At 41.0% G+C, this 19,378-nt stretch overlaps 1 protein-coding gene across 1 annotated transcript in view; it reads right to left on the bottom strand.

Moving 5' to 3' along the window:
- The window catches only part of LOC117447191 (guanine nucleotide-binding protein G(i) subunit alpha-2), a 51,631-nt gene that overhangs the window by 12,542 nt on the left and 19,711 nt on the right, over positions 1–19,378 (bottom strand). The window contains exon 2 of the mRNA XM_034083865.2: positions 1,296–1,338. Within this exon, the coding sequence (XP_033939756.1) occupies positions 1,296–1,338 (43 nt within the window). The remainder of the gene's footprint in view (positions 1–1,295; positions 1,339–19,378) is intronic.

Here is a 19,378-nt window from a genome sequence, read left to right as displayed (position 1 = left end):
TCACTTAACAAATGTTTCTCTCCTCCATGACGCTGGTTACAAATTATGCGTGGTGCAATGTGGGTTAATGGCCTATTTCAAGCCTGTTAGCTCTAAACCAAGAATGCCATGCTGACTGTGCCAAACCCAAAGCAGCGCTCACCATTTCAGCATTCAGAAGATTGCATTTATCGAAGGAGGCACATCCCTGCATATAACATGAGCTGTAGAGCAGAAGAAGATGTGTGTGTGTGTGTGTGTGTGTGTGTGTGTGTGTGTGTGTGTGTGTGTGTGTGTGTGTGTGTGTGTGTGTGTGTGTGTGTGTGTGTGTGTGTGTGTGTGTGTGTGTGTGTGTGTGTGTGTGTGTGTGTGTGTGTGTGTGTGTGTGTGTGTGTGTGTGTGTGTGTGTGTGTGTGTGTGTGTTCTATTAGAAACTACACTGGAAGACACTTATGGACTAATGCATTCTGCTTCCTTCAGACTTTCTCTGGTATTTCTCTTGATGTTCAGTGAAACAACAATTACATGCCAATAATTTAAACGCTTTTGCCTGACTTGACAATTTTGCTTGGTTTTAATAACCCAGATTTGATCTCTGACATGGGGTATTACAATGAAACACAAGACGATTATTCTTGATTACGAATTACATTAACTTTTCTCTTGTACTATCACAGCAAAAAAAGTGTCTTATCTGACCTAGGCTGTATGTGGCTGTATGTGGTCAGAACGTGGTGCATCAAGTTGTATACTAGGATCGCATGAGAGTCACATCAAGCACACCGTTTTACCACAAAACCATCAGCAAATGAAAAACACAAAGTGCTTACATCCACTTTTGTTATGCGACTTTTAGGATTTTGATGTCAAAGGGTGCCTTTTAATCATTCAGAAGATGGCTGTCGGGGAAGCCTATTAACATTGTTGTATATTTTCTTTTTTTTCAATTTTCGTTTCTCTTCAGGTTTTTTTTTAAAGTGGAAATTAAAAACATGATTCATTGGAACATGGGGTCCACCGAGAACATGGTATTATCTTCTACAAACCGCCACGTAGAAAAGGAACAAGGCTTAGATTTGAAGCCAGCACATTTGGTTGTAAGGTGATACTTCTTCTTTCCACTTTCTTTAACATCAACAAATGAATATGCTGCTCTAATTATTCTAACAGCTTTACAGAACATACTGATCCTTAAATAAGTGTTGTAAATCCACCTTTGTGTAAATATGCCAAATGAATGTAATTGTGCTGTTAAACCATACATTCATTTGTCTGAGAATATGGAAGGACAAGCAAAACAATGAGCAGTTACGCACTTCATCTGCTTCACAATGGTGCTCTTCCCCGACTCTCCAGCACCTGCAGAGAGAACAAAAACAAGCAGAGGTTAAAAATATACTCCCGTTAGCTGAGAAATGTAAACAGGCAGCCAGCGAGGCCGCCTCACATCTGGACCCTCGTCTCACTCCCTTCCCTTCGCCTCCCAGTCTTGCCTTCAGCAGCAGAACTCCGTTTCATCCTGGACTTGCCTCCTGTTTTCTCTTACTGTACACCTACAGCAGGGGTGTCCAAATGATGCCCCGGGGGCCAAATGCGGCCCGCAGGCCATTTTGAATTGGCCCTCAGCAAATTCAAAAAGTACAATGAAATCTGGAAATGAGCCTTGTGCTTGTTTTATATTGTACTTCTTAAATATACATGAACAAATATATTACACAGTATTCATGTGTTAATAAAAAAAGAAAAAAAAATTCTAACAAATCTAAGTTGATAAGAAAAAAGCCCAATAACTTATTTACATAACAAGTTTGAAATAGACCCTTCCTATTTCCTCTTATTATAAGCAATCTAAGGCTTTCATTTTAAGGAATGAACAGCCAACAAAATGAATTAAACCGTATGGAGAGATGAGATAAGCAGTTTTTTTCAAGGATCAAGCATAATTGACCTACATTTGATTGATTTTGCTAACTTATAACTTAACTGATAAGGCAAACCTCACCTCGTGAGCAGCCAAGCCCATCGTATATATTTTTCTGTATGTGGCCCTCGTAGAAATACGTTTGGACACCCCTGACCTACAGGGACTCTGAAACTCACTTCTATCTGTAGTCTCAAATGGTGAAACACAGGGCTTAAATTCATCCAACATCCCGACCTCTCTGAACCTCTAAAGGGACACAATCCACCTTTCATATTCCCTCCTTTCCATATTAAGACGGGTCACTTTATCGTGGTGAACATTTTAATGACAGGATATGGGTTTTTCTTATCCACTGCTGTGTTTATTCTAATAGCCTGAAGTGACCAGAGAGAGCTCATCTGCCACAAGGAATCCAACACTACACACACACACACTCACATATACACACCCAGGGGTGCCTGTCAGTGCACTCTCCATTCGTACTCGCCTGGGGTGAAGTCTTTCTGGGATGACCCTTAAAATACTACACAGCATGCGGCACACACATGCACAGCAAAGCCTCTGGGTAGGAATGGGCTAAGATAGCTTTCCGGACAGCTGTCAGCTCCTACAGCTCCATGCTATATGAGCTCAGACTGGAGAATGTGCACTTTGCCTTGAAATAAAATACCCAACCGTCTAAAAGGTGTGCGTCACATTTATTAGAGTGAATCTAGGCTGACCAAATGTATCAAAACCAAAAGGATGTTAGCCTCCATGGTCTGTGTGAAAGGGATTTTCTGTTGAAAGCTGTGTGACATTCTCCATCTTACATCCACCTCCTGGTTCTAAAGTCCCCTTTCCTCCCACCAGGCCATTTTACAAATGTTATTGCAATGAAGCTCTCATCCATCTGCTGTACAGGCTGTGGACCATACTGTTGAGCAGAAGGAATGCTCTCTTGCTCACGGAGTACCTTGAGTTAAAAACTGTAAACATATTCGATGGTGAAGAAAATGGGAAATAACTATGATGGAGACTTATTCAATGGAAATGGGAAGTGTGCTTTCATATTAATAAAGTCATTTCTGTCAGAATTCAGATTGAAAATGTTGCATAACCGACAAGCTTTTGTTGGATTCAAGCCACAATATTGGTTTCAAGCCAAAAGACCATCAAAACGTCTCCTTCAATTGAGCATCCACACACCAACGCTGTTTAACCTTCATACAACAACGAAGGGATAAGCATTAGTGATTTCTTTAAATAATTGTGCAAAACACAGGAGAGTTTGACCTTGCAGCCTCTGTGGCACAGTTGAACATATGTGAGTCTGTAGCCAAAACACACTCTCCTGAAAGAAGTAAACATACTCTTTGGAGTTGGTCCAGTGAAACTGAAGCTGCTAACAGTCGATAAATAGGTAGCAGCTCACCTTACCACACACACACACACACACACACACACACACACACACACACACACACACACACACACACACACACACACACACACACACACACACACACACACACACACACACACACACACACACACACACACACACACACACACACACACACACACACACACACACACACACACACACACACACACACACACACACACACACACACACACACACACACACACACACACACACACACACACACACACACACACACACACACACACACACACAGTATATTTCCAGTTATCAAGCCTGTGCATGTGGAATAGGTTTAGTTTATTGGATCTACTGCTAGATACCCTTTCTGTTTCACACACACATGACAGAATCCTCAAATAATTACTTTAGGAACAACACATTGGAGAATAAAGTGAGGTTTTACAATATTTTCCACCCAAAAAAGGATTAGTAAAGAACAATAAACTGCTGCTACAGAAATCCATATTATGAGTACTTCAAATACCCCAATTCCCATGCATATATGCAGGCAAATGGTGTCCTGCACTGCACTGTTTCACTTGAATATTGCAGCTGCCAGCTGGCAGTGAAAGGCTGCCAGCAACTGAACAAGCACTTGTACTTTAAAAAAACGGTTTGCAGAATTTCTACAGGACTGAATACAATCTTCTTAAATGACCTCAAAGTGGAGAGGGAAAGAAAAGGCCTTTTTAAATCGTTTTGAAATCACATCCCAGCTCATATTGTGCACCTGTTTAACAAAATATCGCACACGTAGGCTACTACAAACCAATCATGCTAAATTCTAAATCAGCCCACATTTCATTCTTGTTACAGTACATTGCTTGAATGTTCAATTTGAGTGGAGAATATTTCACAGTTCAGAAGCTTAAGATGCTCTAACTTCCGTTTCACTGGTAGATGAATTGAATGAAACTCACACACTTGGTAGGCCAGCTGGGATTGCTGAGGGATAAAAGGCTGGACTGTCACTAGATCGGGGCAATGAGCAATGTTGCAGGTGGTTCTGTGGGGAAAAGCTTTGGCAAAAACCAACGGCCTGACGACAGACTGATACCACTGATACTGTCACTATTACACAACACAATTTGCCTGATCTGTGGCTAATGCTACATATGAGCATAGCTTCATTTGGACTGAGGAGGCTCAAGACTGCAGCTGCTTGAACAACATCTCACAGTGTGAACAAACCAACAAAGTATTCCCTTTGATTCTACGTTCTTTCCTCACAAACAGTATAATTTAAAAAACCACTTCAAAACTAAAGCTTCAACCTGTACTAAATATAACCTAACTGACCCTTGCCTTTAAAAACAAACTGAACTGACATGAGGATGAACTGAAAAACACACTAATGCAGCTCGCAGGAAAATAAATAGTGCCCACTGCCTAGCAACTGGGCAACATGTCGGCCAGTTGTGGTTGTCTTTGACTCATGGTAGTACATTAGGAGAAAAAAAGGCAGAGGGGGGAAAAATACAGTGCTGCCAGTTCAGTCTGCAATTTTATTTGAATAGGATTGCAAAAGTTATAGAAAATAGAAAAAAGGAGGATGGATGTGAGTGTTTCCATTCTTACATTTCTTCTGTCTGCGGCTGCGCGTGTTTGGGAAGAAGGGTTGCTAGCATGGAAATATGTAGTACTAGGAGAAAGCAGAAGGGAATCTTTCATCTCCCAGCAAGTCTAAAGGAACATCTTTTTAAGTAATAAAGTGACTGGCAGACAGACAGATCAAACACCATTATAGGTGGCAGGGGAACCTGTGGGAGGGAGCATGCAGGATTAACAGGGGTCCAGCTGTTGCATAATTATTCAGAATATCTGTAGGTCCAGAGATCACGAAATGTAGAACCACAAGATCCCCAAAAATCCCTCTTGTCAACTCAAAGTAATGTGTTTGTTTCTGAAAATATAGTGGTTCAGTGTCCTGTGAGGGATTATAGGTTGAGTCTCAATAAGGAAAGGCAGCTCCTTGCAATAGCACCGGCTATAACAGAACTGGATGTATTTTTGTTAAGTTAATGCCAATAAAGCATATTGAATACAAGTTTCTAATTGAAAGAAGAGCATAAAAAGGCGCTCAAAGGCTTTTCTAAAGAAAACATATATTGTTTCTCTTGTCCTGACGGTGATTACAGTATTATAGACACAGAGGGCCGCCGTGATTCAATTCACTGTTTGCTGAACTTTCTCCAATGCCCTTCATCATACAGATAGACTTCATTTGGTATTTAGGTGGCATGAACTTTAGAATAAGCAGAAGCCATCAGCACTAAGGATCATCACTATCTGGAGATCAAAAAGCTTTGCTGAAGGCTTTAAACTCATTTGTTCTGTTTAAATGTCAGAAATATGTCCTAAAAATGAATTTGAGTTTTCTTTTGCAGAAAAAGGATCCGAGTAAAGAAATGACAAAGCCTTTATTGACTCTGACCAGGGATGAAACTTGACAGGAAGAAGAAGTGGTGCCAGACAGCTCTTCTGTGAGGAATCCTGGCATGCCTGAACCATCTCTCTAGTTTCGTTATTCAGTGAAGCGCAATACACTGACAAGTGCGAACATAAAAGGAGGATAGAACGAAAGGTAGCACCTTTGTTCTGTGTCAAGACTGAGGATCAACAGCTGTAAATGATCAACCTATGTCTTCATCCTGCAGTGCCATGCCATGTGTTGCAGCATCCAGCAGCCACAGCCTCATAACATGCCAACTGTTTTAAAGGTCTTTCTCCTCTGGTGTTTTACTCTGTGTGTGAATACATGTGCAAATGTGACCCATCCTGGTGGGCCCGCGACCACACAAAGGCAGCAGTGTGTCCCTGCTCGATCAGAACAGAGCACGCTGTTGATGCTGAGGCCTGGACCCTACCAATCAACACACACACACACACACACACACACACACACACACACACACACACACACACACACACACACACACACACACACACACACACACACACACACACACACACACACACACACACACACACACACACACACACACACACACACACACACACACACACACACACACACACACACACACACACACACACACACACACACACACACACACACACACACACACACACACACCTTAACCAACACATGCCTAACCCTTAACCTTACCCTAACCCTACAATTAATGACCTCCATTTTGTCCCCATAAGGGAGGTGAGTCCCCACACGTGACTATGTACACAGATTTAGGTCCCCACAAGTATAGTAATGCTAGGCCACACACACACACACAGCAAATCGCCGTATAGCTCCTAGCAAGAGAAATGGCTCGAGGGTACGTGACTGAGAGAGGTTCAATCTCACACTGAGGAGAAGAACATATGTTCAACTGTGACATGAGTTTAGACACGTTTTAGAGCATGAAGTTGATTAGTAAGAGTTAGTTAGAGTGAAATCCTAAACACACCATGATTTTGTTAAAGTGCCAGAAGTACCCCTGAATTCCTCATGAAATTGCTTTCGGCAATACAAAACTTTAAGTAATGTACCATCGAAGCCCCATTTCTTATTGGGACAATTGGGATCAATCTGAGAAAAGGCGTTTGGATTAGAGAAAGAACATTTAAATGATCATGTGTATTATGAAAGACACATTTGAATGTACATTAAATTCAACTGAAGAACGTGTAGACACCAATATAATGTACAAAGATGCGTTTTTCATTTAAATTTAGACCTTAACCAGAGTAGGGGCGTACTAACCCACATATAATTGGGATCAAATATAATCCAATTGAACATTAAACGTTGCACAAAGTCAGTATTACTAAAGGGCGATAGTACTGCATTGCACTAAACTGCATACTGTAGGTGTTAATGATATCTGACCACATTACGCAGTAGTTGGTTGGTTGTGTGAGTGAAAAATTAATGCTGCACTCTTTAATGAGACAATTATTTAACTGATTCTTATTCTGCCACTGTGAATTTAGAGAAAGTTAGGTCAAACAAAGAGAAAGTTGAATAACACATTGGAAAGAGTACAAGGATATTTCTTTGAAGTCCACTAAATCTATAATGGTCTGGCCCTCGGGTCCTTCCTGTCCACACTTCAGAGCAAATCTGTTGAATAAATCAATACCTGACCCTTTAGTGACGGGCTGACCAATGGATACCAACATGCACTGGCTTTGAAGCTGGAATCTGGAGACATTAGAGGCAAATATTGGATGTTATGAGGCTTGAAATCAATATGCACTTAGAGAAATGGGACCTAACGCTTTTAAGATCCCTTAAATGTTATTTCTCCTGCTTCCTTCGTGTACTGATAAAGACAGTGTTAGACTTCTCTCCGATTTGAGACTTCACGTATTCTCTTTTCTCAATCTCACCACCCTGTGACCAGAGATGGGGTCGTTACTAAAAAAAAGTAATATATTACATATTACATATTACTTTAAAAAAAAGTAATATATTACACTACTTCGTTACTATCTACATAAAGTAATTCGTTACTTTACTCGTTACTTTACTCGCAGGGCCGGCCCGCCCCTCCCTACAGGCAGATCACGCAGACTGCTAAAGTTTCAAATGTTCTCTTTAGTTCAGTTTCCATTGTCGCATAAGACTGATCCAGATAGCTCCTGAATGTTTTCCTATCTGACCATGGCTGTCCTCTGTCTCCTGCTATCTGACCGTGGCTGTCCTCTGTCTCCTGCTATCTGTATATTTTGCGCAGTCTATCTCTGCTCACGCTGTTGCGTCAGCGTGTTCTCCTGCGTTTTGGCCATGTGTTGCACTGGAGCCAGACTTCAGCCGAGCACGTACGAACTGCGCATGCGTGAGTGGCAATAACTCTCCTTACCAGCAGGCAGCGGTAGTGTGTATTCGTCATTCAAAACAAGCAACAACCGGAAAACAGAGAAGAAGGTGTGTGTGTGTGTGTGCGTGTGTGTGTGTGTGTGTGTGTGTGTGTGTGTGTGTGTGTGTGTGTGTGTGTGTGTGTGTGTGTGTGTGTGTGTGTGTGTGTGTGTGTGTGTGTGTGTGTGTGTGTGTGTGTGTGATATAAATAAACAACAGCTATGTGCGTTAGCTTCACCTAGCATGTGTTCTTTGCAGGTGTTTGTTGAGGTTTGATTATGACTGATTTTAGAAAGTAACGAAGTAACGCGTGTCGGGGCAATGTTAGTAACTGTAGTGTGATTACTGGATTATAAAAGTAGCGCGTTACACTACTCCGTTACCGACAAAGTAATATTATTACAGTAACGCGTTACAAAGTAACGCGTTACATCCAACTCTGCCTGTGACTCACTACGACTTAAAAAACTAAACAATGAGATGTCTGTATTCACACAATCTCCCAATTAAACATTAAACTAAGCATACAGGGGAAAGTGATGAGGCAGCGGGTGATGATGCCAAGATTAGTTACTAAATAAATGAAGGCAGTAAGGAGAAGGAAACAGACGTAGAAAAAAGGGGATAAAAACAAATAAAATAATAAACGCTGAGGGGGCAATTTCACACTACAGAGGGATCCAGTAAGACAATTCAGCCTCACCATAATGACACACGTCTCTTACGCAACAACACTGCCTCATCACTTCTCCATCTCCAAATCTCCCTAAGGCATCACTCTCTATTTATTCTATAATGTAATCCATTCAAATTTCCATCATTTCTTAAAGGGATCCTTCCAATGTCCTCGGCCGCCTACACACCAGCCGTGAGGCGACCCGACGCCGCCTGTTCTTCTCAGCTACGCGTTGAGGAAATGTGCCCATGCAGACTGGAGACCAGAGGCCCTCGGAGAGACACATGTCCCACTTCCTATTCTCAGATCCAATCAAGGAGGAAATGGAAGCAGCTTGCATAAACGTGTGTTCACTCGAGAACGCAAAAAAAAAAATGTGAACACACAGTCGGGCATATCTGTCCGTTTGAAAGACAGGGACGGAGAAATGTGGTTTCCTCCGACAGATGGGTACCGTGCCCCGGGCAGAGAACAAGTCTGGACAGCAATGTGACAACTGCTGCCAAAGAGGAGAGGGGTCAGAGGCTGGAGGATCTACTTCTTCTATGTGGATTGACTGGGTGTAAGAGAGTGTAGAAAGACACATTTAAATGACATTTCTGCAAATGATCTCAACAAGTCTGCAGCCACAGAGATAATCAATAATGTATTGATAACCATTAAAGCTGTGCGTCTTACTTTGATGGAAAAGCAGCTATAATTATGCGGTTAGTTATGTTTTACTTTGTGTGGAAAACCCCTGCCATCAGCAAGGCTCAGATAATGGATACAATCAATTGATCAGTAACATCACCAATTAGAGGCATGAGAAATAAAGGGGTCCAGAATTTCTTGTGGGACTGTAAAAAGGACACAAAGGAATCAATGGAGCTTTAGGCGGGGTGTGGTTAATCTCCTGTAAAGGTGATCCGATCAGAAGAGGACCGCATTGAAGACACACCTCCAGAGCAATTAGATGAAACAAAAACACAGCCTTTATATTAGTCAGAGATGGGGAATCATTGATCAAATATTAATAATCCAATGTGAAGTCAATTAAGTGAGAAAGTGTCAAAGGTGCTACAAATGTTATGTTGTTCCAGTCATACGGTTTCTTAAATCAGATTTCAGGCCATAAGCCTATCAAATAAGCATATAGAGGTTAGCCATATTTGTCTTAAGCTAAGGATGCTACACAGGCATCCTTCATCCGTCACAGAAACATTGAGGGCTTCTGAGGGAGGAACTGCAAATGAAAGAGGGGGTAATAACAATGTAGCATGTTGTGGAATCGATCACGATCATGTTGAAACGTGTGAAAAGTCAATGAGGCTCACAGGTACTCAGGTTTCTGTCACTCTTTAACGTGTAAGATGTTTGACAGGTTACTGGGACATCGGGAACAAAATGTCCCGTCTTCTTGCTCCCACGGTGGGATATGGAGAGCAAAAGCAGAGAAGAAGATCAAAAAGGGAACAGCAGCTGATAGCCAACTCTTCCCTGCTGGTGATCTCACTTCCACACCTTACGACAAGCCTCTAACTGCCTTTCTACTTTCTTATGGTCAAAAGTAAAGAGAATACCATTTCGTTATTACGGTTATTCAGCTTTTATGGCAAAAATCCCGTAATGTTTTTTATAGCACGATAAGCTTATGATGTGAGGATCATCGTAACATAGTGACAGCCGTCCTCAGGTTTATTTACAAAGAAGCAACATACCCATGGTTGGTTTTCACCTTTAAGGCACGTTCACATCGTGCCCTTTTCACTGATCTACCCGTCAAAAAGCATCATACTCAACTCCCCTGGCAACAGTTTCTCCCTTTAAGGCCTTTTTACACATGCAGCATGCAAGTGAGCACACACACACAGAGTTGGATGTAACGCGTTACTTTGTAACGCGTTACTGTAATAATATTACTTTGTCGGTAACGGAGTAGTGTAACGCGCTACTTTTATAATCCAGTAATCACACTACAGTTACTAACATTGCCCCGACACGCGTTACTTCGTTACTTTCTAAAATCAGTCATAATCAAACCTCAACAAACACCTGCAAAGAACACATGCTAGGTGAAGCTAACGCACATAGCTGTTGTTTATTTATATCACACACACACACACACACACACACACACACACACACACACACACACACACACACACACACACACACACACACACACACACACACACACACACACCTTCTTCTCTGTTTTCCGGTTGTTGCTTGTTTTGAATGACGAATACACACTACCGCTGCCTGCTGGTAAGGAGAGTTATTGCCACTCACGCATGCGCAGTTCGTACGTGCTCGGCTGAAGTCTGGCTCCAGTGCAACACATGGCCAAAACGCAGGAGAACACGCTGACGCAACAGCGTGAGCAGAGATAGACTGCGCAAAATATACAGATAGCAGGAGACAGAGGACAGCCACGGTCAGATAGCAGGAGACAGAGGACAGCCATGGTCAGATAGGAAAACATTCAGGAGCTATCTGGATCAGTCTTATGCGACAATGGAAACTGAACTAAAGAGAACATTTGAAACTTTAGCAGTCTGCGTGATCTGCCTGTAGGGAGGGGCGGGCCGGCCCTGCGAGTAAAGTAACGAGTAAAGTAACGAATTACTTTATGTAGATAGTAACGAAGTAGTGTAATATATTACTTTTTTTTAAAGTAATATGTAATATGTAATATATTACTTTTTTTTAGTAACGACCCCATCTCTGCACACACACAAGCATATCAGATGGGAAATGGGATGGAGAACAGGTAATATCTCTAACCCACCAGCTTTCAGAGGTTCTATCAATGTGAAGGTGAAGTGCTCTTGTTGACAGCCTGAAATCTACCACAGCCAGGAGTAGAAGTGTGTATAACAATCCAATTCAGAAAAACACTCACTTAACAGGGAAGCTCAAATCTGACTGGGTCGATGTTTATGCTCTTCAAATTGACTGATGAGGAATAAAAGAAATGGGTGAGGTCGCTCCCTCTCGTTTATTTCTTGGATTTGGCCCAAGTTCCTCTCCTGCCTCATTTCATCGACTCTGAACAGCAGCAGTGAAATGATTTGACGAAGCTGAGAGCAGGAGCAGCGCACAGCCCCTGCAGTGCCACGGGCAGTAATCGCAGCCCACCGGATGGAAATAATTCATAATTGATGGTGATTTTCGAACGGTTTGCTGGGATGAAGGAGCATCGGGTACAGGGGTGCTGAACGTCTGCAGCCCAGTGAGCTCTTGTGTAATGTGGCGTGACATCTGAAGCAGGCTCCTTAGCCCATGGTGCTTCTGTAAAGCAGATACTCAAGCATGGTTCCCAATAAAGGATGGATTTACACCAACACTACTACTAACATGTCCTCTGAAGAAAACTGAATGTAATGGTTGTCCGTGTGTGCTTACACCCAAAAAGAATCGAGTGATGGATTTACCCAAAAAGAGAGCCAGAGCTATTTGACAGATGTTGCTTTATTTCCAATGCTCTATAGATATCGCGATAATATTGTTACTGTGAATAATCTTTGCCAAAATTACCATTGAGTGAAAATCTGATATTGTGACACCTCTTATATCAATAATAGATATCTGTGCCAACAAATATTTAAGAAATATTCACATTCCTTAGAACAATAACTCGGAAAATAATAAACTAGTAAAAACACACATCTGTCCAAATTAGAAAACAAGATTAATAAATCTGTTGGAAGCCATGGTTCTTTGTCCAGGCATCCTTTATCCTTACTTGATCCTATTGCATAAACAAACACACGCTTGTTACCCACCCCACCCCACCCCACCCCCCCCCCCCCCCCCTTAAGCAGCACTATGGTCCAGAACAAGAGTCAGACATCAATTTAATATCCCATACAGATATTCAATGTGCTGTACTGAACAACAATTAGGCTAAGACGTGTATTTCGAAGAATTAAGCAGGACACAGCTTTGTTCACTGCTCAGAAAGACTCCTTCGACTGTTTCTAAACACGACTTCCTGTGCTTTTTACGTCATTAAGGTTCGGTCTCATTTCCTTTATTTTGCGTTTACATTCCTGACTTTTTTTTTTTGTAATCACTCTGTGTGTGTTCAGCGCTTTGCACGTCTATATTTAATGCTAAAGAGATTGTAACTTGGTGTTAATCTCTTTTTAAAAGGTTGCTCTGGGAGAACATAAATAAATGTGAAAATGTTTGGTCACGTTGAAATTACAAAAATGTGCTAATCGTTTGGATCAGAATTGAGAAAAATAAAATACCTCAGTTATCCAGAGCAGCAAGCTCCCTCAACACATGATAAGATCAAGGCCACTAACTCAGCAGCAGCTCTGAGGAATATCTTCCATAGCTGGCATATTTCACACTCTTTTCCCAGCTCTTGGCCCCCAGAATTCAGTGTCTCCCTCTCTTAGCGACACCCTGAGAAAAACAAACCTGAATTCAAAGTGTATCAACAGTTATGTTTTATGTCTAGGATTTCGATGGATGTTTGTATAAAAGAAGATGAATATACTACAGTGATGTATATTCATTATACTTTGTGTCAACAAGCAAGCCACTCCAGTCACACTACACCCACAGAGGAGCCTCTCTACACAATTATCTTACATAATTATCAGTCTTACTTAAAGCAGAGAAACACAGTCTCATTAGCAGCCACAGCAGCCTCCCAGTGATAAATGAACCAGGCTCAGGATTGTTAGAATACCCAGTTGATGAAAACACTGTTATACTGACCCTAGGTACAGTACAGCAGGACACATTTTTCCTCACTACTTACTGGCAGTATTAAGGTGAAAGAGTGTGGTGGTCTCTAACTGGAGGCATCTGTTGCATCATGGGCTATGGGCGACTGGAAATGCACTGCTGATGCATTATACATGTTTCCATTACCAGCCTCCTGCACTAACCTTTGTACTTAGACATGCACTTCCACAATCACATGTCCGGGCACATCGACAGAAGGATGGAGGAAAAGGTTTCAATTAATTATGGATCGGTGCATCACCAATTAAGCAATGAGATGAGGAAAAGGCGTGGTATAGACATCTGATGAAAACATGAAATAAGGCCAGACACTAAAAGCAGAAGTTTCTTATACGTCCTTCAATGCATTACCGTATTCAAGGTCAAAACCTGGAGGTAAATCAGAGTAAAGCTGCAATGATACGTCGATTACTTATTAGTTAATCGACAACTGTTTTGATAATTGAACTGTATTAACCATTATTTGGCAAAAAGGCCAAAGAAAAGTTGTTTCTAGCTTCAATTCAAGTGGCATTGCTATGCTACGGTGGACTTTCCATATATATGACATATGCTGAATAAAACAGGGAGCGCACAATGGCAATCTTATCCATGTCTTTTTACATCATCTAATAAAAAAAGGCCTATTTTGACTTGACGGAAGTAGAAATGTTTTTCTTAAACAATGTTGTATTCCTTCTGACAGTTAGTGTAATGTAAAGAAACAACTTTGTGCTACAGGTTTTGTTTCCTTGTTTCTTTAGACCTCCTAACAACAACAGTGGTAAACAAATGCTGTGTGAAAAATGTGTTTTTGTTCGATTAAATAGCCGTTTTTATATTTCTTCAGGATTCAGGATTGTGTTTCAATAGAAACAGAACATTAAAATGTGTAGTATGTTGAAGCACAATATCAAGACGCATAGAATATAAGGTGAAACAACACTATAAACTTGCAGAGACACTTTTATATTACATTGTTATCCACAATTTTGAAATTGGCATTCATTGGCATTTCAGTAAGGGCAATACACCTTTGGAAAATAAATGTGAAACCTTTGGTGTGGATGCATTCATTTATACGTGTGACCAGATCTGTCTTGGTTGATGCAATTTTTTGTGGACATGGCAGTCCACAAAGTCACCAGGCTCCCAGTCTGCTCTGGGATAATTACTCCAGACTGAAAGGCCATCGATCAAAGAACAAGTGAGGCGACCAAGGTTGCCGGAGACGACTGGCCTTCTCTCTGAAAATCAGAGGCTGTTTTGGCCTTGAAGCCGGCAGACATGAAAGGCCCGAGCAGAGCGATGCACCTGACGTCGCCACGGCAAACATCCGGCTCAGCATTTTAACTCAAGTTTTAATGACACACTATGAATCCAATTCTAACTTTCAGATATAACTTGTTTTCTTTAAAGACTTACCTTGAAGCCAAATAATGAACACAGCAGCTATATATAAATATTTTAAAGTTTTGCAATTACCATTCCCATTATATTTGGCAGTATAAGCAAAGCCGAGGAGCAGTGACCAGGTGTTTCTCTTGAGCTGAAGCTTAGACGTCATTAACCAGTAACATCCTAAGGATAAGTATATACTCACACCGTTTTTAAATACTTTCCCAACTATTTGTTTATGGTTATTTTGTGTAATTTGCAGAACTTAAATCTAATTTTGAACCGGATTGACATTGGCATAGCATTTAAGAAGAATCAGTATGGTCTAAGGTTTTAGGGAAAGGGTGTGAATGTTTATATATAGGAGGTTATATTTTTCAATATTAGACCCACTGTGTCAACACCTTTCATACATCTTAAAGGTCACCTATTGTGCAAAATCCACTTTGTCATGTCTTTTACACATCAACATGTGTCCCCTCTGTGTAAAGAGATTCTGAAAGTTTCAGGAAAAAAGATTTGCTCTCTTTTTGTCCTGATCCATTTCTATAAAAACCTGTCTGAAAATGAGCTGATCAGATTTTGGTCACTTTATGATGTCATAAAGATGTGTTGGCTTGTGTAACCATTAGCCAATAACCAACCGGTAACCCCCCCCCCCCCCCACCTTATCACCTGAATCTCCTCCTAGAGCACCATTGTGTTCTTTTTAACCAAATATCTCTCAGAGGGGAGTGGCTCCTTATTTTCATCTGAAGTAACAGACAGAGAATCAGCACTTTTGAAACAGGGCTGAAACAGAGGGGGTTATGGGTAATGCTACGATGATCTGTTTGGTATTTCCAACAAACACTTCAGAGACATGTTTTGTATATATCTGAGACCTATAATATATTGATGAAAAACAGTATAATAGAGGACCTTTCAGAATCAGATCCTTTAAGGAAGCCATGTGTGTTGTGGCTAGCTAATACGATTTCTTAAAATACAACAGTGTGTTGGTGCATTTAGTGTTGAGATATGAGTTTAAAAAAATCATTGTGACAGCTGGTTAGGAAGATAAAGACTTAAAGATTAGTTCAACAACGAAACTAATATTCCTCAACTGCTGTGCCGCATGACACTAATAGCAAGAGGAAGCAAGTTCTGTTACAAAGCAATCCCTCTGAAACGGTTTTTAAAAAGTTGTGCTTTTTCTTTCAAGTCTTGAAAGGTTAATAAAACTCCTGACGGATCCACATTAAAAGCAAGACTCTGAAATGTCCTTTGCTCATCAAGCAAACTGAGAGTCTATCTTATAAGTATCGACATGAACTGATGAATGCTGTGAAATCAACAAATCTGAAGTGTGCGATAGATTGAAGAGGAAAATAAAAAGTGCCAAAAGATGCCGTAATTACCCTGAGGAAACAGACAGGAAGTTTATTTCATCTCTGTGTTGCTATAGCAACCTAAAAAAAAGCACAGGAAATGAAAAGAGATGGGGGGAAATGGGAGGTTTCTCAACCGTTCACACACATTTCCCTCACACCATACAGTACAAGCTGAAACGTGCTTCGCTGACACCTCACTGAAATAAATACTTCATTAACATGTTAAGGAAGTTCATTCAACTTCACACCAATCTGAATTTGAACTGGATGAATAGAACAGTTAGAAAGTAGCTGATAAACATAACTTCTTCATTTGTGGTTGTTACAGATCACCCATTAGGATTAAAGCTCCGTTGTACAGTAGAGGGCTGTTGATATACTAGGTTTTGACTGGTTGGCTTTCTAGTCACAATTTATAGTGCCTGAAAGATCTGGTCATTTTGTCGAGACCTTTGGAAACTAGTGATTCCTCCTCTCTTCCCTCCATGTGTTTCTCTGGTAGATATGGGAATACTCTGTGGTCAAAGAGAGGAGGAAACTGAACATCCCCGGTTGGCAAACAGCCCTGAGCGTACCAATGAGCTGCGAGATGTCTGCAAGCACCTTGAGATACTATATCAGTATGTGAAACATTAAAGAAGCTTATCAAGATGTTCTAATCATGAAAAAATGTGGATCCTAAAAGAGATGATATTCGGTTCATGATCTAAAAAGCTTGCTCAGTGACTCACTGTTCAGGCACAGGAATAAACCTTGATATGGACATGTTTTCATTTCAACATACCATATTAGTTCAAGTATATTTGTCAAACTAACTCAGATCTAAGTTCAACCGTTTTCCAATTTGGGCTGAACAACAACATCTGTCTATCCACCCAAGTCTACCTACTTCACAATAAGACTAGTTATTAATAAAAGCTGTACTAATTCTTAAAATAAATGCATCTCCTGACTGCCAAGTTTGTTGCATCCTGGTCTGGACCGTGGTGATTTTCTGGGCTATGTGCACTAACCCAAACATGCATGTGAGGACATTACTTCACTGTCATGAAGTGAGCCTCAATGAAACTTCCTGCACACCAGCTAGTGAGAATATACACCCAAAAGAACCACCTTGAGTCGTCCTCAGTCACCAGTCAGCAGAATATCACCTGTCAGCTGAACACTATCAAGACCCTGCGTGACACCATGAGAGACGATCAGCAGGGAGGATATCTGTTGTCTCCGTCTACACAGACCCTAACCAGGTCTCTCCTGATTTGTTAAGGTGCTCTGCTCTTTCAATCATTCAAACCCAGATGATAGACAGTTGCACTTTTCCTCTACCAATTCTCTCTGACAGTTCGGTTGCGATTATTTTAGTCTCAAATGTCGAACAGATACTTGCTTTCCATAATTCCATCAGACTTGCTTCCAAATCCTTGGTAATAAAAAAAAGAAAGAAACTGTAACAAAAAGTCCTGTAAAACTTTGAAATAAAAGTGCATGAATTTGTGTTGCTTTGTATTTAAAAAAATAGTGCATGCTCCTTTGGTGTCAGCTAGGTTTCTAGTTACAGGATTTCTTGGACAATAAGTGTTGAATGAGCGAATATTCTTTTAATGTCTTTTCTTTTTATTTATCTTTCATTAAAAAAAATAACTCTAAGGGCGTAAACCCTGCACATTGACCCCTTATGGAAGGACGAATGTCATTTCATTTTAAATTTCATTGACATTTTGAGACCAACCCACAATAACCTAGTTTCAGCTCTCATTGTGCTACGACTGTAAACCTGTTTCCTCTGCATATACTTTCCTGAACATTGACACATGAGTTTATTATACTCATGTGCTACAGATACTGCTTTACAATGTCAGACTCAGCCCAACCTCCTGTACACTTTGCTACTTTACAGCCTCATGAATTCTCTCTGTTCTATGACTGCCATAACTGACCTTTTCAGGCCGTTACTGTCACTCTGCTTCATCACGGTTCATTTAAGTCATGCTTTACTGTGCAATCACAATGGACAGACTAAATGTATGTTTAATCAGCATAGAGTGATGTGAATCGCCTACTATTTGTTATTATACTGTCATTTCGCAACAAGAGATGGCTGATGGCTGCACAGCATTATTTGAAAAGCTTACTGCTGGGTCATTTAGAATAATATTTCATTTTGATAAATAACCCAATAAATCAGCAGATTACAGGCTATCGTCCAACCTACCCTAAACACTGCAGGTACTGATCGCGTACTCTTTTCTTCTCTTCTTGTTGAAAGTTTGCCTAATTTTGATAGAAGAAATGTTTAGAAATGCGGGGAGATGAGCATGAAATGCAGTAACGGCCCTGTAACCACTCAGATGCCAAGGCAGTCCACTCATCCTTTTTCTAGCATGCTACATAGACCACTGTACACTACACATGCGGAGAAAAATTGGACAACGCTTTTAATGAGAATTGCCTTTCACAGTTAAGAGTAGATCTTAGATACAAGTTATTCATAAAGCATCTTGGAGAGCGTCAAGGTGAAAAACAGTTGGCAGTATGGGAGGTTTAAGTCAAGCTTCTCTGCGTTGATGTGTGTCTGATTGTAATGCGTGTGTGACTGAGTGAGGACTCCACAGGAATACGGAGCACCAGCTCTCGCACAGAGAGCTCTTTGTGTGCGCACATTGCCACTGAACCGGCATGTCCACCAAAGCCTCATTGCAGCTTTGTTTGGCTTGCTCTCCTTTTGTTTATTCTACTTCCTTTCAGGTTCCTCTCTCTGCAGCTGACCAAAGCAGCGGCCCCGTCCCCGGACTCCGAATCAGGGAGCGAGAGAGACTCGCTGAGAGAAAGTGGGAGATAAACAGACACCAGGCAAACAGACAAGTGCTGTGTAAAGTAAATCCTGTTTAGACAGCGCCGTGGTAATTGAAAAACTACCAGATGAGCTCTCCCAACAGAACTTCTATCAATCATATGCAGGTATCCTTGATCACAGACAAATAAACTGTGAAGGAGATAATGACGAACGTTTCTGCACACGATAAAATATGTCCAACGACGGTCATGTTTT

Source organism: Pseudochaenichthys georgianus, chromosome 5 (genome assembly GCF_902827115.2).
Source record: "Pseudochaenichthys georgianus chromosome 5, fPseGeo1.2, whole genome shotgun sequence".
NCBI lineage: Eukaryota > Metazoa > Chordata > Actinopteri > Perciformes > Channichthyidae > Pseudochaenichthys > Pseudochaenichthys georgianus.
This window is presented reverse-complemented; position numbering and strand designations above follow the sequence as displayed.